This window comes from Gorilla gorilla, chromosome 17 (assembly GCF_029281585.2).
Source record: "Gorilla gorilla gorilla isolate KB3781 chromosome 17, NHGRI_mGorGor1-v2.1_pri, whole genome shotgun sequence".
NCBI lineage: Eukaryota > Metazoa > Chordata > Mammalia > Primates > Hominidae > Gorilla > Gorilla gorilla.
Window position 1 is genome coordinate 91652536 of NC_073241.2, and position 21838 is coordinate 91674373.

The window sequence follows — 21838 nt, forward strand, 5'->3', positions numbered from 1 at the left end:
TACTTGCAAGCCAACTGAAGGTCAGGATTTAAGCAAGAGCTGCCCCATTCTCCTTGCTTGGCGCTCTGCAGATAAGCGCCCTCTTTTCTCCCACTGCAAACCTTAGTGCGGATGGCTTGGCCTTACTGCACCAGAAGAACGGACCTCAGTTTTTAGGTAACACTGTGCCCCAGACATCTGGCCACTTTATGTCTGAAAGGGCCCATGTGGTGATGGGGGCTGGGGGACGCCTCAAGGCTGGCGGAGCCTGGTGCCTTTCTAGAATTTGGTGGGTGCAGGACGGGTGAGGGGCGGAGGCAGAGGATCAGGAGAAGAAAAAGAGATAGTGGCTGCTGGCCCCAACATTTTGAAGCAAAGAACAAGAGGAGTATTTTACGAAGATTGGCGGATGGTGTATTGTGTTGATGCCTTAACTGCAGTCGACGAAACCTCCAGGAAGGATCCTCCTCCCGTTCATTCTCGACGGTGGCGCATCCACTTTCGGAAGGCCGGGCCTCGAAGGGTGGGCGCGCGGGGCCGGAGCAGGACCACCCCGATGCCCCCATTCCTTCCCGGGAGGCGGGGCCCACAGGCCTGGGGTGCGGCAAGGCAGGAGCCAGTGCCGTGAAGGGCAACCCAGGGCTGGTCTCCCGCCAACCTGTCTGCAGCCCGAGCACCTGGGCCGGGGGCGGAGACCGGACCAAGGAGGCACCGGGCGCGGCGAACACCCCCGGGGCCCCTCCCCGACCGGGGCCCCGCGTCCCACCGCAAACCAGGGGAGCTTGGGCACCACCTGGCTGGCACCGCCCGGCCCGGCCGGAGGGGGGCGCAGGAGGGCGGCGCGGGGGCAGGTGCGGGGCGGGGCACGGGGGCGGGACCACACAGGGCCACGGCAGCCGCGCCCGCTGGGCCACAGAGGCCGCTGAGGCCGCGGCGCCCGCCAGCCTGTCCCGCGCCATGGCCCCGCGCGCCCGGCGGCGCCGCCCGCTGTTCGCGCTGCTGCTGCTCTGCGCGCTGCTCGCCCGGCTGCAGGTAAGGAGCGCCCGCGCCTGCCGGGCCGCGCGGCCCGACGCCTCCTCGGGAGCCCCGGGAAGGGCCGGGACCGACGGCATCCTGGCTCCTCCGCCTTCCGAGAGGAGCCGGAGTTTTGGGGAGCGGAGGCAGTGGGAAGCTGGGGAGGCGCTTCCAGAGTTGGACGGCGGAGGGCGGGAAAGGGCAAGCGGAGGGAAACTGGGGCGCAGAAGGAGCAGGTTGGCGGGACCGCAACACCCGAAACGGGCTCTTCCAAAAGCCCCTCTTAGCCGCAGGCTTTGATGCTGTCATTTTCTCCAAATGCTTCTTGAGCACCTACTAAGCGCTTGCGCCGGGCGGTGCTGCGGGAGACAGCGGCGTGGGCACCTCACTTGCGGCAGATAGCCGTTCCCGATACGATTTCTCCCAGGTGGCCTCCGTCCCAAATTTCCACCCGGAAAGAGACCTGATTCCCTCCGTCCCTGAACTGCGGGCTTGCCTTTGCCTCCCCTGAGCCCCTTCGGGGACACCCCTGCCAGCTCGCCTGGAGGCCCCGCACGGCGGGGAGAGACTGCGCGCGCGCGCCGGGGATGCTGGACTTGCCCCTCGCAGACCCGAGTGGCTTCCCGGTCCTCTCGGAACACGTTTCTCAGTACAGTTAGCAAGCGAATGCAGCCAGGCACGGACTTTCTGCCTCGTGGAGGAGGGCCGCAGAGGGAAGCACACCCAGCACAACAAACGCTTTAAAAATCGTTGATACGAACTTGAAAGCTCTCACAGGGAAGGGCGAGTGGTGGTTTTCTTGGTTTCGGCAGGGTCAGATTTCCCCTCTGTTAACACTAGGTTAGGCTGCTGCCGTCCCTCCGCAGCCGGGCACGGAACCCGGAGAGGCGTGGGGAGGGACGCATGGAGAATCGTGTTTGGGTGAGAAGAGAGGGGAAAAGCCTTGACAGAAATAATGTGGGTGCACTGAAGGCTGAAGCAAAAGATTCTAGGGAAGATTCATTCCCAATTGTATGGGTCTCTCAGTATGGTTGAGGGAAACGAAGGCGGAAAAGTCTAAAGGATTTTTTCATTTTAAGCACTTCAGGTGTTGCTTAAGTGTTCAACAGGTTGAACGGGGTGCTACCTTATTTGAACCAAAGGACCAGGGTTTCAGCGAACAGCTAGCCACCTAAGAAAAACCTGCCCGACCACGCAGTTGCAAAATTATCTCTCACTGCTGTTGCAAAATGACATATTCATATGTGCATAAAAGGCGTTCGGTTCTAATATGAACAACAAATGCTATCAAAATAAGTTTATTTTTCAGGGAGACCTTTCAACAAATGCTGTTTCCCGTCTTTTTGCCTTTAAGCCCCTTTCATTATGCATGTTTAAAAATGTAAACTTTTGCATTGGTCATTTCCAATTCTAGGGGAGCGAAACTTCTAGGAACCTTATGAATTCCTTGGCTGGGCCACGAATTCAATTGATATAAGACAGACTAACAGGAGAAAAACTTTACTTAATTACATACATAGACACAGGACTCCTACAAAATAAGAGACTTGAGGAAGGGTCAGATGATTGAAGCTCATTATAGCATCCATAGGGGCTTCTGCAGGGTGCTGCAAAACAGGTTTTGGGGGGGTTTGGGGAGGAAGCATATGGTGAGTAAAGGACATCTTGTCAGGCACGTAAAAGATTCTCAGGCAATAAAAATGGTCTCTGACCAGCCCTTGGGAGAATAGGTGAGAGCCTGTGTGGGCTGGTGTCAACCTCCTGTCTCCTCTCCTGTAATCGGAGTTAATCTTCTCTGGGTGAGAATCTTCTCTGGGTGAGAAGATTCCCACGGCGGAGATTTGAGACATTTGAGTTCCTTTTGGAGGATCTTTCTTTGGGCAGAGTTCAGAGAAACCTCTGCCCGTGGCCACTACCACCTGCCCTGAGTTCAAAATAATCAGCACACCGTAGTGGCATATTTTGGGGTGGCATTTCCTGAACTCCTTCACAATCAAGTGACATTGGAATGCTTTTCTGCTTACTTTACTTGGTGCCCAACCTTCCCAGTAGAAATGCATTTTCTCTCAAAGGTGAGACTAGATGCAGCCTTAAAATAATATTTCCTAGACATACTGTGGTTATCTAGGAAAAAGCACTCTCTGTATTCAATGACTGCTTGTTTGGCCAGCCTATTCCATTAGCTCAAAATTTAGGAATGGCACTGACAGTTCATTGAAGATGTTAATGATCAAACATCAGGCAAGACTTCAGGAACTGCCTAGTGGGTAAATTGGTTTTGCAAAATAGTTGGCATAAATGGTTTCCAGAAAGTGCCTTATCTGTAGGGATCGTATTTAGTTTCATTTTTATTATATTAAATAGGTTCAAACTTACCTGAAAGGCTATAAGTTTTGCCCTTTAAAACATTTCTATGATTATATCTCTGCCTGCTTGTATTTGTGAGGGAATTCATTTTCAGATAGAATAAAACTATTTGCCTACAGATAAAAACATTTTGAATTTTTATGTAGCTGGTCCTGCTGTTTATTCCAGGTAACAAAATATAGATGCACACTGTTTTCATTAAGGTAATGGATTGTACACGGTCATGTTTATCTGGGGTTATAAGATGCAAGAGCAGGTGCATGCATACGCAGGACAACAGACATTGGTGGTGTCCAACACTGTGCTAATGAGGAATAAGGGGAAGGCGCATGGGTCACAGTCTAGTGGAGAGCGCCAGATGGGAAAAGCTGTGATGATAAGAGAGCAGCAAATGATAAGAAAAGTACAAAGGGTGGCAGAGGAAGGGAGAGAGGGCGGAGGGGAGGGAGAGAGGGAGGGAGGACCACTGGAGGAATCCCTAAGGACTTCGGGATGAAGAGGTTTCCCAAGTGGTCTTGGAAAGATGTGTGGGAAACCAGAGGTCAGGGAAGAAATGATTCTAGGAGGTGGGAAGAAAGCTCCCTATGTTGGGAGGATGGTGTGAATGCTTTAGACCTAAAAGAATCTTACAGAAAGAAAAAAAAAAAAACAACCATATATTTTTATGACCTTACAGATAGCACAAATCACCTAATTCAGGAAACCCCCACCAAACTGGGCATTGAACTTTTATAGTTTTGAGATAACTCTTGGATGGCCCTTACTGAGGTGGTAAAGTCGACTAATCAGAAGCAGGCCACAGGGCCCTGGAGCGCCCATGGGGAGACCCCTCCGAAGAAATCCCCCAGGGTGCGACTCTGGGTCATAGGGTGGGTGGGTGCTCTGTGCCACCTTTCCTCCTGCCCCCCATCCCGTCCGAGAGGGGAGACATGGATATATGCAGTCATGCCTTGTTTGGAGAGCACAGACACAGATCTGTGGGCTTACAGTTCATTTTGCTGAGAAATATTTCAAATGCCTCCCCTGTTATTTCCTTTCTACCACTTCCCCCTAAAATGGCAAACTTGTAATAGGAACATACTCTCTGTGTTGATAAGGAAATAGCTTGCTTTTTCAGTTATCTACCAGAACTTCTTACATCAGGAAAACTGAAACAATAAAAATGTGCCTTTGGAGGTCAATAAATCAGTGTTTTATGAGGACATGAAAAGGGGAGTTCCAAAGCAGGGCCTCCTCTGCAGAGTGTTGTTTTAAGAAAGGGTAGTGTGGACTTCATCTGCCATGTCAGTATTAAAATTTCCCCCATTGTATTTTCCTATTTTTGAAGTTCATGGAAGAAAAATATAGTGTTTTTCCCACATGCTGTATCCAGTGGTCTCTAGGAATGTTGTCTAGGCCATTTTTTGGTTTGTTTTTTGTTTTTTTGGCTGATGTGAGTCTGCAGCCCATCCTGATGGTACGCAACTGTCCAGGTGGTTCACTCCCTAGGGCATCTGCCCCTGGCCAGGTGGCCCATGGCCTGACTGCTGTCTCCTCACAGCATCCTGGCCTTAGTCCACAGGGAAGCACACCTGCCTCTGAGCACACAGGCTGCTGACTCCAGCTCAGTGCACCCAGGACTGGCATGGGTGGGATTCTGCCCAGCAGGTGATTTTTCCTCTGAGTACCCTTTCGTTCTCTGCCCGGATTGTGGGAAGGCCTTTCTGTGTATTTCCCTCTAGTTGCAGTGTGGGGCTTTCTATGGTGTCCACTGCTGGAAACACAGTTTAAGTTCAGCTCACCCTTTCTGCCCCAAAACACTAAGCTTGAAAGAACCAAGAAGGAGCCATGGGTTTCAGCAAAATAGCCTTGATCCCTCTGAAGTTCTTAGTGAACTTTTGAGGTTTAAAACCGAGTGGGCGTGGAGCAAGATTACGCACAGCCCCATATCTCTGTCCTGATTCTGAGAGACACTCTATTTCCTGCCTGCGAGACCAACCTGGCAGCGCTCCCCAGGCAGGCTGCCTGTCTGCCTGGGTCACCAGAAGCTCCTTGTCAGAGGGCTGACTGGTGCTGCTGTTCTCACTGTGTCACGTTCCAGTCGCAGTGTGCTCTCACACCAAGAAGCCCAAAGCAGCCCCAGTCAGCAGTGGGAAGTACATTCTTTAGGGCCGTGTGATGATAACTTTATATGTGTGTTTGTTTTGTGAGCCACCGTCGACTTTCAGCCTTTGAGTGCTTTGGGTCACTGCTTGCAGGCCACAGCATTCGATAATGAGAAAATAAACCGAATTTGTGTTCAATGCATTCAGTGACTGCAACAAATGGAGTACCCACAACCTGTAGCACACTCTGCAATGGACTGAGGAAACAGAGACCAAGGGCCACAGCTCCTGTCTTCAGGAGATTGGCAGTCCAGGTGTGTGCAGACGATTAAAAGACAGCAGGATCCAGTGTTCTGGGGAGGGTTTTCAACTTGTCATGGGCACACAGGATAAGGAGTGCCTTCACCTGAAAGTGTCAGAGAGGACTTCCCATCCTTCCTGCGTGGTCACATGTGTCTAAAGCTCTGCAGACCGCATGAGAGAACAGCTCTTAGGCTGGGGGTTCCAGAATGACCAGTGCTTTGTCTGGCGGTGAGAACAGCAGGGACTCGCATCAGAGTGGAGTGTTTGCAGGGAACCGAAGGAAGGACAGGATTCCTGGACTCGGGGGTGTGGGGAGAGAGGAAGGCAAAAGCCAGCACTCAAAGGCTTTAGGTACAAGCAAATAGTTCAGATTTAATATTGAGCTGTGAGCTGGAGAGGGCCATGATCAGTTTTGTGTGTTAGGGGAAGAGTGTCCAGGGGCGGGCCGGAGGGGGCCAGTAAGGAGCCTACTGCCTTGGTTTGGGAAAGGGCCTGAATCAGGTCAGGGCAGTGGCGAGAGAAGGAGAATCTGAGTACAGGGGCGATTTCAGAGCCAGTGGGGCTGTGCAGGGACAGAAGGTGCAGGGGCAAAGGACGGATGTGGCTGGTTATTAGAAAAAAAAAGACGTGGCAGGCAGGTCTGAGTGCAATGGTGTTTACAACTAATTAATCACAACCAGTTAACAGATTTATTTGTTCCTTCTCCACTCCCACTGCTTCACTTAACTAGTAAAAAAATAAAATAAGGCCGGGTGTGGTGGCTCACGCCTGCAATCCCAGCACTTTGGGAGGCCAAGGTGGCGGGTCATGAGGTCAGGAGTTTGAGACCAGCCCGACCAACATGGTGAAACCCCGTCTCTACTAAAAATAAAAAATTAGCCCGGTGTGAGGGTACATGCCTGTAATCCCAGCTGCTCGGGAGGCTGAGGCAGGAGAATCGCTTGTATCCAGGAGGTGGAGGTTACAGTGAACCAAGTGGCGCCACTGCACTCCAGCCTGGGCGCCAGAGCGAGACTCCATCCCAAAGTAAATAAATAAATAAATAAATAGTAAATAAATAAATAAATAAGACATGGCAGATGTCAGGACAAAATAGCTGGCTGTTTGGGTTATATTTTTCACTTTATTAAGGAAATTGCTGTCTTAGTCCAAATCAAAATGTTGTCCTGGTTCAAGTGAAGAAGTGTTGTTTTTCCCAAACAAAACAGAAGGATTACGTTTAGGCTCTTGAATCTCCCCTTTTTTGGGTTCTCTTATTGGGAGGCAGAGACAAAGTTCCTTAGACCCTGTAGAGGCAAACATGGTAAAAGCCCCGTGGCATTGTGCTGTGCAAGGAACTTGCAGGCTCTGACATCTAGAGAGCCATTGCCAGACCTAGAGATGTCTTGGAATGAGAAGTTCAGCGTAGAGACAGAGCACTTAACACACACTGAAGAGAGATAAACAGCCAGTGATCCCCAGAGAGTCACATCAGAGCAGAGGCAGGTGTGACCTGACCTGTGGTCTTCCCACACTGGCCTCAAATATGTCACCTAACCCCAAAAGAAGCAGTGTTTATGTTGGACCAAGAGCTGCGCAAAAACTGTTTGCTTGCATGATACACGTTTTCCTGGCACATTGCCGCTGCCTAAGATGAGTGTTTCCCTTCCTCTGTGTCCAGTGCCTCTTAGACTTCCCCATACCCCCAAAAAATCCTGACCCAGCAGGTGACACGGAGGCCCGTCTGGCACCAGCAAAGGGACAGAGCTGCCAGATTTCCAAGTATCAGGAAGACCTGACTGCAAAAACCACCCTTTTAGTTCATCAAAGTAATAATAACTTATTACATTTCCTGTTAAGAGTGTTGAGAGTACAAGAGCCACTTCCTCAAGCTATCAGAAATTTGAAGACTTTCCATGAAAAATGAGGAAGAAAAACTCTGTTTAGCTCTTGGTGAATGTGACGGCTAAGCTGGGCAATGGGGAAAGATTGTGTGGCATTGCCAGAAATCCTACTGGCACCACTGTGTTGGCTGGTTTGGGGTTCGCGTCACATCCCACAGATGGGAAATGAACCACTTCCCTCAAGTATTGACTTTTTAAAAATATGTATTACTTACCTAATGCAGTTAGCACCTAAATTAGTAGTGTATCACGTAGTAGCACAAACAGCTGGCAAATTCATAGCCGGTAAAAGAGACGTTTAAAGGCCCCTGTCTTCTCTCAACTTCATAGTCAGATATACAAGCAGGATCACATCTAACACTTTCATAGTAATTGAAAATCGATTCCATTTTTAAAGCTTAGTCGAGATTATTCACTTCTGCCCTTGCTAACCCGTTTCCTTGTTGAATAATTCCTAATATCAGGAACTTCCCTCTAACAGACCTAAATCTAACATGTCACAATTTGACCCCATTTCCTCAAATTTGTTCTTTAATGGGGTAAAAACCAGTTGGTCAATGTCTTCTTTATTTTAATATTTCTATTGTTGAAGATTGTTAGCCCACAACTTCCCCTTCCCCAGGGTTATTCATTCCAGTTCCTTTAACCTCTTTGTAAACTTTTTTTTTTCTTTTCAATTCAACGAGATACTTTTTTGGATTTACTGGCAAAAAAGCCAACAACCCCAAACCAAACAAAACCCACCAAGTATTTTGGGAACATCAAACTCAGGACGTTGCTGCCTCTGACTTCAGAGAGGCTGAGAGCTGATGGGGAAGGTCGGATGTCCCATTCTTCGTTCCCACGGAGCCCCACAGGAGGAACACATGAGATGCCTCTAGGACACAGGCATGGGAAGGATGAGTTCCGAGTGGAGAATCCGGCAGGGGGTGTTTGATCTGGTCCTGGAAGGATGGGTGTGATTCTGAGAGGAAAAGAGAGCTGGAGGGAGAAGGGCAGAGGTGGTGACAGGCATGAGAAAATCATGTCCCGCCCTGATGTGTGGAGCCCAGGGCTGATGACAGGTACCAGGGAAGGATAAAGCCAGCTGGGAAAGTCCTGGGGGTCTGGGTCACGAAGGGCTTGCGAATAAACCTCCAGAACTGGGACTCTGCCCTGAAGCCAGGGGTTCTCCAACTGTAGGGTCTGGGCCCAGCATCAGTCTCCCCTGGGAACTTGTTAGAAATGCACTGTCTTATGCCCCCCACCTACCGAATCAGAAACTCTGGGGGCGGGGCCAGCAGTCTGTGGCTTCACAACCTCTCCGCTGATTCTGACACATGCTCAAGTTTGAGAACAGCTGCTAGAGACCCCGGGATTCCATGAAAAGGTTTGCACTCAGCTCTGACAATATTAGAAGATTAATATATTACAAGTACCGGCCATTTGTTGAACCCCTCCTATGTGCCAGGCATGTGCTTTACACGGATTATATCTAATGCTCACTCCATCTTGCTAGTAAGTTGAGACAACTGAGGCACAGAGAGACTGATTAACTTGCCTGAGTTTGCACAGCTAGTGAGTGGCAGAGCTGGAGCTCCTACCAGGCAGCGCTCCAGTGACTGTGGTCTTAACCCCTCAGGTAAACTGCTTGTATAGTCAACTCTGTGATGGGGTAGGGAGTAGAGAAAGGGACCTCCCAGAATGGTGGGACAGAAAGCTTTTTGGTATCTGGGGACACCCATGCAAATGCGTGCCCAGTCTGCATTTGTGGGGGTCTGTCTTGTCTGCTCAAGTATGTACTCACTGAGGGCTTTCTAGAACTTTTTTTTTTTTTTTTTTTTTTTTTGAGAAGGAGTCTCACTCTATCGCCCAGGCTGGAATGCGGTGGTGGCATCTTGGCTCACTGCAACCTCTGCCTCCCACATTCAAGCAATTCTCCCTGCCTCAGCCTCCCGAGTAGCTGGGATTACAGGTGCCCATCACCATGCGAGGCTAATTTTTGTATTTTTAGTAGAGACGGGTTTTCGACATGTTGGCCAGGCTGGTCTTGAACTCTTGACCTCAGGTGATCCGCCCGCCTCGGCCTCCCAAAGTGCTGGGATTACAGGCATGAGCCACCGTGCCTGGCCTCTAGAACTATTCTTAAGCAGAAATGGCAATGCTGTGTCTTTAAGGCTAATCCAGATAAAAGGCACTCCAGGCACTCTTGGCACAGGGTCCATGTGCCAGTTGATCCCTGACTCAGGAGGAAAAGAAGTGTATGTCTTGAATCACCACCACTTCCTGAAGCCAAGGCAGCACTGGTTCGTCTATGCCCCACACCCCAGAGTTAGACTATACCGTACCACTGTGCTGTAGCCCTGGGTGTACCGCCTCAGAGGGTCTCATCTCTCCACGCGTGTTCATCCCACTCCCACCACCTGCCAGGCTCTGTGTAGGGTGGGAGGAGGGAGAAGGATGGCCTTGGAGCCCCAGGGCAGCAGACAGTGATAGGTTAAACCTTTGCCCTCATAAGCTTTCGGAAGTAGGTAGTTATATTTTTAAAGGTCCTTTATGTCTTAGTCTTACTACAATTATAGCTAATCTGGGGACTCTTCCCTTGATGAGAATAACCTGGGCTCCTCTTTTGACATGTCTCTACCATGGAACAAATCAAAATCATTTTCTATTACTAACTTTTTTTGATCCCTTAAAAGACACTTTCTAAGTAGTAAGAGAAAAGTTCAAATAAGAAAGAGGGTCAGAACACACATGGCCTCTGGGTCACGGTCAGTCTCAAGCTTTTACTTGGAGTGAGATCAGGAGACACTAGCGGGGTTTAGGGGGAGAATGACAACATGGTGTCACTAATGCACAGTGGCCAGAAATCTAGCAGCAGACCCCAACACCTATGACAATGGACTGTGAGATCGAGGGGGCAGTTAAATTCAGTGAAAACACAGCTGGAACCTCTGTCTTAAACCTTAACCTATTAACTTCTATGGGTCACAAGGTTTAAAAGTGGAAAATTGCCCCTTTCTAATGGGCTGAAGTTTCTGTGCTCCAGTTGGGTCCAGTTGGAGGCCCCTGTGACCAGGCCACTGGGGTCGGAATTTTTTTTTTTTTTTTTTGTTACCCAGGCTGGAGTGCAGTGGCGCGATCTCAGCTCACTGCAACCTCGCTTCTCAGGTTCAAGCAATTCTTCTGCCTCAGCCTCCCAAGTAGCTGGGATGACAGGTACCTACCACCACATTTGGCTAATTTTTTTTGTATTTTTAGTAGAGACAGGGTTTTACCATATTGGCCAGTTTCGAACTCCTCACCTCAGGTGATCCACCTGCCTTGGCCTCCCAAAGTGCTGGGATCACAGGCATGAGCCACCACGCCTGGTCTGGGATCTAATTTCCATGTAAAATTGCAAAAGACCAAGCACCAGAAGGCATAACCAGTCATCTTAACTGTGTGGGGCAGTCCTCATGGGTAAGGGGACTCAAGGTGGTGGGCACCTGCCCCTCTGCACCCAAGGGGTGAGGTCACGCAGAAGAGGCCTCATGGGAGGCTCTCCATTTCCTGGCATGAGTGACGGGCACAAAGAGGCTGAAACAGCTGTGTCTCCTGTTAGGCAGCCCCGTGTTCAGTCCTTATTATAAAAGAGAGTTCCAGCCCAGAAAGAGATTGCTAATCTTGATTTTGCAACCCTCTTCCCTCAGGGTATCTCGGATTTTGTCCCAAATCAGTGGAGTCTTTCCAAGGGCATGCTTGGGAGTGTGAACTTGATTCAGTGCTAGAAGGAAACTGTTACAGTCTTCTGTATAGGGAAGTTATGAGGTTACAGTGGTCTTTGAGAAAAATTATTCATTAATTTATCAAGTATTTGAATATTTGCTACATGCCTAGCACTGTTCCAGTCTCCTTATCACCAGCCATGTCAGCAAGTTGATTAATCTCTCTTGGGAGGATGCAGGAAGGGAAGGGAAGTCAGGCCTCCAAGCACAGTGCCTGGCATATAGTAGATGTTTCACTAGTGCCAATTCTTCCTATACGCCCATTCATCAATAGATAAATAGATAAAAGGTGTCCAGGGATGGGAGAGGTGGTTCTCAATGTCTATTGTACAGTCAGAGATGACTATGCAGTGTTTGGAAATAGGAGAAAGTCCTGGCTTTTGGTTTTCAATAAAATATCTAGCCTGCTCCTGAGAGACCAGCATTGACCTTGCCTGGGAGCTTGTTAGGAATGTAGTCTCAGGCTCTGTTCCAGACCCAGGGAATCAGAACCTGCATTTTAATAAAATTTTCAGGTGATTCTGTGCACATTGGAGAAGCACTGGATTTCACCCTGAAGGCTGGGCAGTGAAGGAAGGGAGGGCAGCAGGTAAGGGGAATACTTCCTCCTTCAGTCACTTTGGGGACTCCTGGCCTGAGCAGTTCGTGCAGCCCCAGCATGGAGGCAGAGCCTAGAGGGACGTGGCCTCCAGCCGGGGTTGCACTCTCAGAAGTGACCACAGGGCTTGTTGGCTTCTACTACAGAAAAGAAGAGAAAGCAGTTCTTATCTGAAATGAATACAAAGTTAAAGAAAAAAACAAACCCCAAGAATGACAATGTAAAAAGGCTTTCACACTGGGAGAATAAAGGGGCATTCACTGGAGCCTGTGGAAATAGGGGTGCATCGGAACATAAGGACAAGTCAAAGCCATCCTAATTACTGTATTGAGGAAACAACCGGCCTTGCCCTTGGATTCCAGGTAGCCCAGGGCTGCAGACTCTTCACTCTTATCTCTCTGGAAGACAAAGACACTTGCAATTAAAGTTTTGAAATGCAAGCTTGTTTCTTCATTTTCCCTTGGGCCATATGTTTTCTTTTCAAGGAGCAGAGATAATAAATGCATTGTGAGGGGAGTAAGGCAGAGGGCTGAGTAAAAATCAACAGACCATTGATGGGCGCCTGAGTCAGTGCTGTGCGCTTTGTTTCCTTTAAGAAGCACATCTGGAATCAAGGTGGTGGGGGGGGGGGGAAATGCTGATGGGCCCAATAACAAGCAACTTTCAAGACGGTATATAAAGTCAGTTGTGCAGTTTGCTAAATCAGAATGGTGAATATGTCAGGACTTCTAATCACAGTTACCTATATTTTTAAGTTTTTTTTTTTTTATCAAACCCGACCTAAGTTAGATTTTTTTTCTGTGCATACTATATATTCCAAAAAAAGAACTTGTGACAAAATGGTTAATATGGCAAATTTTTATGTTATATGTATTTTATCACAATTAATAATATATGTTTTAAAAATCTAGTGGCAAAGGTGGTAATTCCTGCCTGCTAATGAAAATAGCATGAAGTGCCTAGTATTTAAACCTTTATGGGGTAATGGCAATGTCCAATATGATCAATACCACACAATTCTGACGGTATGGGTATATATTAGCTCACAATGCGTATAAATTAGTAATCAGTTATGTGACCTTATACCCTACCCACCTCACACTGCACTTAGTCACACGGGCTATCTTGCTGTTTCTCCGTCAAGCCGTGCATGCTTCCTCCAAGGGCCTTGGCAAATATGTCCACCTGTAATCCTCCTCCTGGCTCGTGCTGTACATTTGGCTTGTTCCCTGGCTTTAAGCAGGACTCCACTCAAATGTCATCTTCTCAAAGAGGCTTCCTGTAATCATACCACCACCTTACATAGATTGTTTCACTTTTTTCATGACAATTGTTGTGACCAGATTTCCTTATCTGTTTACTTATAGTTGTTCTTCTCCCCTGGACTGTAAGGCAGGACTCTCTCGGTTGAGTTCTATCCCCTGTATCCAGAGGATCTGAAATTGTCCCTGGCGCATAGTATGTGTTCACTTAATTGGGAAATAAATGAATGTGTATCTAATTGGTCGACTTTCAGGTTGTGAATTCAGTCAGTGTTGTCAGCAGCTAAATCAAATCCTGTGAACAGAACTAGGCAAAATTAAATTACCCTATAAAAATGGACAAAGGACTTGAATAGACATTTCTTCAAGGAAGATACACAGGTGGCCAATAAGCACAAGAAAAGATGCTCCACGTCATTCGTCATTAGGAAAATGCAAACTGGAACCACAAGGAGATACTACCTCACACACATCAGGATGGCTATTATTTTAAAAACCAAAAACCAAACAAAACCAGAAAATAACATGTGTTGTTGAAGATGTGGAGAAGTTGGAACCCTTGTGCAGTGCTGGTGGGAATGTACAATGATGCCACCCCTGCGGAAAACAGTTGAGGGGTGGGTGCCTCGAAGAGCTAAACATAGAATTAACTTAGGATTCCTAGGTATGGACCAAAAGGAACTGAAAACAGGGACTCAGACACTTGTGTGCCAGTGTTCATTGCAGGATTATTCACTGTAGCCAAAAGGCAGAAACAACCTAGGTGTCCATCAATGGATGAATGGATAAACAAGATGTGGTCTATACATGTGGTGGAATATTATCCAGCCATAAAAAGGAATGGCGTTCTGGTACATAATACAATATGGATGAACCTTGGAGACATTATGCTAAGCAAAATTCGCCAGACACAAAGGGAAAAATACTGTGTGGTTCCACTTATATGAGGTATAGAGAGTGGTCAGACTCAGAGACAGACAGTAGAAAGGTGGTTTCCAGGAGCTTGAGGGAGGGGGAATGGGGAGTTACTAGTTAACGGTTACAGAGATTCTATTTGGGGTGATGAGAATGTTCTGGAAATAGATAGTGGCAATCGTTGCTACTTAATGCCCCTGAATCATACTTTAAAATGATTAAAATGGCAAATTTTGTATCTATTTTCCACAATAAAAAATGTTAAATGGCCCCAAAGTTTTTTTAAAAAGGCATTCAAAGGACAGGCATAAAAAGAGCCTAATTCAGTGTTTGGCAGTGGGAGACAGCCCTTTCTCGCCTCCCGAAATGAGCTGCATTCCTGGCCTCCTGCAGATTTTGCCATCCAGAGTTGCCACTTTGCTGTCTGCTTCTGCCTGCACTTTTTGTCTCCATCTCTGTTTCCTCCATGAAATCCTAGCCCGGGCTCTGTTCCTGTCTAAAACGAGTTTGCACCTTCTTGCGCTTTCTCATCCCAACAGTCTTTACAATATGTTTCATGGTGCTGCTAAAAAAAGACCCTCCCTTCCTTCTACAACTCACTGACTAGCTGCCCTTTCCTGGAAGCCCCGAAGCAGCCCCCACCTTTTCCTTCTACTGTCAGAACATACCTGCCCAGCCCCCCAGGCTCTCCGCCTGCACCTGCCCGAGTCTCCCATTTGTTCTGTCCTCTCCCTCCTCTCGAATCCTTCTGTCTCTGCCCCGCAACCTCACCCTCCCCAGCTTGTGCACTTCCTCTTGTAAGTCCTTCCCTATCTCTGTCTGTTTCCCTGCCCATTCAAAGCCAAGGAAGACGTGGACACCAGTCTGAGGCCAGGGTTGCAATTCTCCTTCCTCGTCCACGATCAGGGAGGATCTTTCCAATGCATTAGTTCTGGCACTGCTGTGTGGGGCTCTGACTGGTCACAGTTTTCCTTCCTCTCTATATGTGGCTGTATCCCCCTTTACAAAAGCTGTGAGAGGGCAGAGACAGGTCCTGCCTTCAGTCCTACAGCAAGCCAGGACCTCATGCAGGTATGGGAGAGAGCTCAGCGAAGATGCCTTTGACGGTGTGATGACAGCAGAACTTCGTAAAGAGATTGATACTTCCTCCTGTTAAACTCTGACTACATCAAACTGTATCTTCTGGAGAAAAATTATTTTTCGAGATAAAGGCGAATGACTCAGGCAAAGGTGAATGACTCAGACTCGCTCTTACCCGGTGATTAAATGAACTCAACAGCCTCTTTTGCGGGGAACAGTATGTGTGTGGGGAGAAGACTGATTAGTTATTTGTAATTTTCAGTGAGACCAGTAGAAGCTGACCAGCTGTGATGAGTGCTTTTAAGTTGGAGTTTTGAATACTTTTTACCACTAGATAGACATTCATGGAATGCATTTTAGAATGTCCCAAATCCCTAGGCCCTGTAGTCCCAGCTACTCAGGGGCTGGCATGGGAAGATGGCATGAGCCCAGGAGGATCACTTGAGTATGGGAAGATCGCTTGAACCCAGGAGGTCGAGGCTACAGTGAGCAGTGATCACACCACTGCACTCTAGCCTAGGTGACAGAATGAGACCCTGTCTCAGAAAAGAGTCCCAAATCCTTTATCATTCGTTTTGGGTTTTCTTTGAAACAGGGTCTCACTCTGTCACCCAGGCTGGAGTGCAGTGGTGCAATCACTGCTCACTGCAGCCTCAACCTCCTAGGCTCAAGCGATCCTCCTGCCTCAGCCTCCTGAATAGCTGGGTCCACAGGCACACGCTACCACACTTGGATAATTTTTAAAGTTTTATAGAGACAGGGTCTCAAACTCCTGAGCTCAAGCAGTCCTCCCACTTCTGCCTCCCCAGATGCTGGGATTACAGGCGTGAGTCACTGTGCTAAGCTTTTTTTTTTTTAATCAATTATAATATTATTTGTGACAGTTATAGTTTCTTCATGATCTTCTCCAATAAACTAGACCCATATTTTCATATTGTACAAATCACAAAATGTATGAGCCTAACTTTTGGCAGCAGACTTTTTTTTCAAGAGCTATGTGTGAAATATATTTCTTAGAAATGAATGATATTTTAAACACTCAGGGCATTTTCTGTTAAACCCTGTGATTCTCTGGATCTACCTCTGTTGTGACTTAGGCCATGTACCTGACGGGCATAACTTAGGACCTCCAAGTTTTTAATGTGTTCCATGATTGACAGGTTTCCCAGGTAGGGTGAACACACCCATGGGGTGTGCCAGGTGATCCAGCAAGGTGAGCAGGGGATCCTAAAACACTGCCCCTTTATCCTCATGGTCTCTTATAACACACCATCGTGGTAGGCGCCTATGCAATGTTGTTCTGAAGCTTGAAATGTGAAGCTCTGGTTTGTACAAAAGAAACATGCCTGATATTTTCTCTGTGAATCTGTAAGATTGAAATTCTATCTGCCGAGCTTATTTAAAATGAGAATGTCTAGGATATTCGATCATAATTCGTTTTTGTCCTAGTTAACAGAAATCACAGATATAATCTGGCAGCAGCTTTACCAGCAGACGGACTGAGTAAACTGTGTCTGCCTTCACCCAAGTGTGGCTCGTGGAACTGACTGAACCCCCAGACAGAAAGGCACTGAAATGACTCGGACCACTCATCGCCAATTTCACATTGATGCCTCAAGTTTCCAATCCCATGATAAAGGACTTCTTTATGTGAAATCAAACATGCTTTTTAACGCATGCATTTTTTCCTAGTTATCCTGCTAAAATACTCTGCTATGCAGCTTTGGTTTGTCATAATCTGGTTAAAAGTGCACAAGGATGGTTTGTGCGGGAAGATTGTCAGGCCTTGAGAACTTGTCTCTGGGTACCCAGTTTATCTTTTCCATCATTTTTCCCCTTTCTAGTGACACCCTTTTCCCCTCTCCCCTCAGGGAATGACTGGATGGAAGTTACGTATACTTTTACTAATTCCACTCAGCTGTGCCCATGAATATCCCTCCTCTATTGGATACAGACCACTGCACTGGGGTGTGATACAATCACATCTCCATTTCTCCCAGCAGCCTACTAGAAAGGTCTTCAGCTTTGAATTGAGGAGGCAGAACCTTTGTGTTTGTGCAGTCTGGCCGTTTGCCAGTGCCACATCATGTATAGGAATTCTCGCGTCTGCCTCTCAGTGCAGCAGGATAGGCACAGTTATTAATTAGCACTATTGTACAGGTGAGGAGACTCAGGCTGAGAATGGCTTTTTTTTTTTTTTTTTTTTTTTTTTTTGGTCCTGAGATTTTAGAAATGTAGTCAGTTTTATTAAAGAAATATCAGGCATTCTTCTCTCCAGGTCAAACTGGAAGCCCAGTTTCGAGGACTGCCCTGGGTAGAAAAATCCTCCTTCCCTGAAGCCCAACTCAGTTCTTGGGGGCTGCCTGGCCAGGCTACTTCATACTCTTGTCACCAGCGCTCAAGGTACCTTGTCCCCTCCTCCAACCTGAGTCCTCCTGGCCCTTACTTCTGCTTTGCTAAAATTCCCATGTTCAGACTGGGTGTGGTGTCTCACGCCTGTAATCCCAGCACTTTGGGAGGCTGAGGTGGGCAAATCTCTTGAGCTCAGGGGTTCAAGACCAGCCTGGGCAACATGGTGAAACCCCGTGTCTACCAAAAAATACAAAAATTAGCCCGGCATGGTGGTGGGCACCTGTGGTCCCAGCTACTCGGGAGGCTGAGGTGGGAGAATCTCTTGAGCCTGGGAGGTCAAGGCTGCAGTGAGCTATGATCATGCCACTGCACTCCAGCCTGGGTGACAGAGTGAGACTCTGTCTCAAAAAAAAAAAAAAAAAAATCCTATAATTCTGTCATGTCAGACTTTATTTGTCATTTAATTTTTTTGAATAGGAATCCGCCCTATCTGGTGTCTGGGCCTCACGTGATTCTTGCATCATTTCCACTCCTGGTTATGAATGTTTTGCTGAGAATCACCATGGTGGGACGTTTTCCTTACGTTCACAGGCACAGGACTGTGTCATGATCCAGAATAGAAAGCTGGATAAAATAGAGATAAATTTAGCTGGAGAAAGCAGCTAAGGAAGGGGCAGACCAGGAATGATAGCCCAGAACATCTGAATTCAAAGGGTCTATATTTTGACTCATTAATGGAAACACTTGTGACCGGGAGAAACTGAGACCTTCTCGCCGGCCTGTCAGCCCAGCTGGCTGAGAAAAAAGACATTCAAAGAAATGGACAAGAACCAAGAGCATTTGTTTGTAGGTTACTCTGATGTATTAATTCTACCTTTTGTATGTTTGTTGTTTATTTACTTCTAAAACAAAGTGCTTCAAAGAGAAATAATTCCTTAGGGTAAGATTGTCTTATTTAAAGAAGCTCTTTTAGTGTTTGGGGTACACAGGTTGCTAGTAATTTATTTGTATTCTATTCTGGGTAGGATCAGTTTTGATAGTGACTTTCTTTAAAGATATTTTTTTCCAGGACAGCAGGGCTGTTAAGTGAAGTGTTATTTTCACATTTAATCGTTTCTCTCTTAAGAAAAACCACATCTTTCGACTCTACTGTAACATTGAGAAATTTGATACCATCCTTACTGAAATTATAGCCAAATTCTGAAATATAGTCACGGATGATATTTTATAAAACAAAATCTATGGAAAATCCCTCATTTGTTCTTCTAGGTTATGTTCTTTTCGTCTCGATTTGACAAGAGGGACCAAGCCTCTTTCTACATCGTTCGATGTCAGCATGAATTTTCAGTGGAGCAAGAAAGTAATTTTAGTATCCATAATGACTTGCACTACAATTGGGTTAACAGCATGGAAAATAAATATTTAAGTCAACCTTCCCTGCAGGATTCTAAATACAGATCTGCTCGTCTCTGTGGCTCCACTGGCAGAAATGTTATGTTTCTTCAGCTTATGGTTTTTCAGAATTAGACTCAACATGGCTTTGCGTAGGGAAATAAATCCACATTGCTTTATAAAGGGATTTTTTAATTTCAAATTTATTATCTCCCCCGCCCTCCGAAAGCCTTGCACAGACTGTGGACATGGTTATTCTAGAAGAGTCCATCAGCCGTTAAGATAAACACCAGCCTGTATGCCCTGAAACAAATGCGTAGAAGACACAAAAAGACACAAGAAAGCGAAGCAAGAGAAGTCAAATCATCTTGCTGTTTTAACTCCTTTTTTTAGACTTAGCAAGGAATTTGTAGGGGGAATTTGTATGTGCAGAGAATATTTGCTATAAACAGACTAATATTCCTTATTAATTCCAGTGAGTTCTGTCAGAATACAGGTTAGTTGATATAGATTCTGTGGACCAAAGGGAATATTTTCAGCTTATTGATTAAGAACTATACTCTATCAATCCATGGCTGCTTTTCTAAACAAGACCTCTAAGAAGCCAAATTATATTCCCCAAAACACAAGAGCAACCTGATCCCAGCCAGCCTCCAAGGCAGCTGTGATGTAGAATAGGCCCTCGATTAGATCACAAGTTCATTCTCCTTTCACCTCCAGAAGAATGCACCCAAAAAAATGGCCGGTAACAGGGGTTACCTGTGGAGAAGAGTGACTGGGAGAGACTGGGACAGAGTTTCCTAAGCAAGCTATTGTTCGTTTTGAATTTTGTCTCATGGGACTGTATTCCCTATTCAATAAATAAAAATTTAAAAGTATTTCTGCTTTATTTGCTTCATGAAGACAACTGCGATTCCAAAGCTTTGACTCTATCAGTCTTAAAGGTGAACTACAAAAATCTCAGTAAATAAAAGCCTGTACATCTCAACTCAGTCATCAAAGGCTTTTCCTTGCTGCATCTTAGGGAAAAAGAGGCAACTGTAAGTGGCTGACAAAATCACTCTATTAACTGAAGATCTGGGGCCTTATGCCCAAATTTCCCCATTCCCTGGGAGATTCCTTAAGAACACTTAAGCAGGAACATGTTTTTATCAAATGATTGCTTTACTAGGGTTGCTACCGATAATAATAGCTACCACTTTGCAACCCTGGGGAGCTTGGTCTTGGAGGATAGAGTCTGACTGAAGTTCTAGGCAGGTGAAAGGGAAAGGCAGAAGCCTAGAGGGCTACTGCCAAGGGGATCTGGAGCCATCTTCGGGCTCTTGCCAGCTGCTGGCTGGCAGGGCAGTTAATGGTGAAATGGTAGACATCAGAACCAGAATACTGTAGGCAAAATGAGAGGTCAGACTGGGAGGGGCAGGGACAGCCGTTCATTCATGCACACAAAAAAATGACACCCAGAGGATGAACCTGACAGGCCATGCAGGCAGAGGGAGACTGGTATAAGGAAACAGATCCAGGGCAGTCTAACGGGAAACTGAGCCCAAGCATGTGGGACTCAAGACAGAGTCTGGGGATCAGGAGCAAGGAGAGAGCCAGTCTGGCCTGCAGCGTCAAGGGGACAAGTCGGTCAGTCCTCAGGTACCTGGCAAAGCAAGACAGGCTGGAGTGACAGAAGGACTGGATTTCCTAAGAGTTACAAGCATGGGGCTGCAGTGCACAGTGCTCACCAGGCGATTTGTTGCTGGAACTGAAGCATGAGATTAGAATGAGACCAGCACAGGGCACGCTTTACGGGCTGTGTGGGGAGGAAAAGGGTCTGCAAGTGGAGGGAAAGAACATTGGAAGCAGAGAGCCAGAAAGGAAGAGGAAAAGGGACAATAAAGGCATGCTTTGTCTTTGGCATGCACCAACAACCTAAAGAGTTTTCCAGATTTCCTTTATTTACTTGCAAACCACATTTACTTAAAAATATGTACTTATGTTGCATTTTAAGTTGTATGTATATTGCCATGTTGAAGGTTTGAAGGTATACTTCAAAGTATATCATGTAACTAGAGAACAAAGTAGGTTTCTGCTTAAGCTGGACCCTAAATGAGATTAAAAGCATAATTTTCTGCCTCACCATAGCAATTTTCCCAGCAGCAAAATTTCTGCTGCTGCTTAAAAGATCTGCAATCCTATAACTCTGTCAAGTAGACATGTCAGTTTTGGGGTGACGAAAATGTTCAGGAATTAGATAGCCGCGATGGTTGTTCAACCTTGCCAAAGTGCTAAAAACCACTGAACGGTAGGTATACTTTAAAAGGTTTAATTTTATGGTCCGTGAAGTTTATACCTCAGTTTTTGGGCAGGGGTGGGAGGGCAAGAGGCACATTCAGGTGAAAAGTCATAGTGAGGTAGAAGCTTAGGAGAGAGAAATGGATTTTATATCTGTGACAATCAATTAAAAGTTAGGACAGCTGGTCATTTCTGGAAGCAGTGACTTCCTTGTTTCTTTGAAGAGGTGTAAAGCTCCTGAGTTGGAGGATAGTTGGGTTGAATGAACCGCAGCCATACTCCTAAACATGGAGTGAATTGTCTACATGTTCAGGTCAGATATACTCAACAGGCACCAGGGCTTGGAGCCCAGGACACAGCTTGTGACATCTGACAGTGCCCCTAAGCAGCTACTTCAGGGATATCCCATTTACCAAATTCCCCTAAAAAGTACCTTTCTGTGTGTATAACACAAAGTATGTGCTCATTTTACTGAGTCTGTGGCTGCCCCCTTAGGGGATCAGAAGCAATTAATACGCTTTGTCATCTGAAATACAGTCCAACCTCATATTTATCCTGTTTGCCCTTGTCATCAGCATTGCAA

At 46.7% G+C, this 21838-nt stretch overlaps 1 protein-coding gene across 2 annotated transcripts in view; it reads left to right on the top strand.

Annotated features, from left to right (window-relative positions):
* Positions 1 to 861: 861 nt before the first annotated feature.
* The window catches only part of TNFRSF11A (TNF receptor superfamily member 11a), a 61400-nt gene continuing 40423 nt past the window's right edge, over positions 862 to 21838 (top strand). The window contains exon 1 of one of the 2 annotated variants that reach the window (XM_004059497.5): positions 862 to 1011. In XM_004059497.5, the coding sequence (XP_004059545.1) occupies positions 937 to 1011 (75 nt within the window). In that variant the 5' untranslated portion in view covers positions 862 to 936. The remainder of the gene's footprint in view (positions 1012 to 21838) is intronic. The other variant, XM_063699284.1, reaches the window with a different exon arrangement.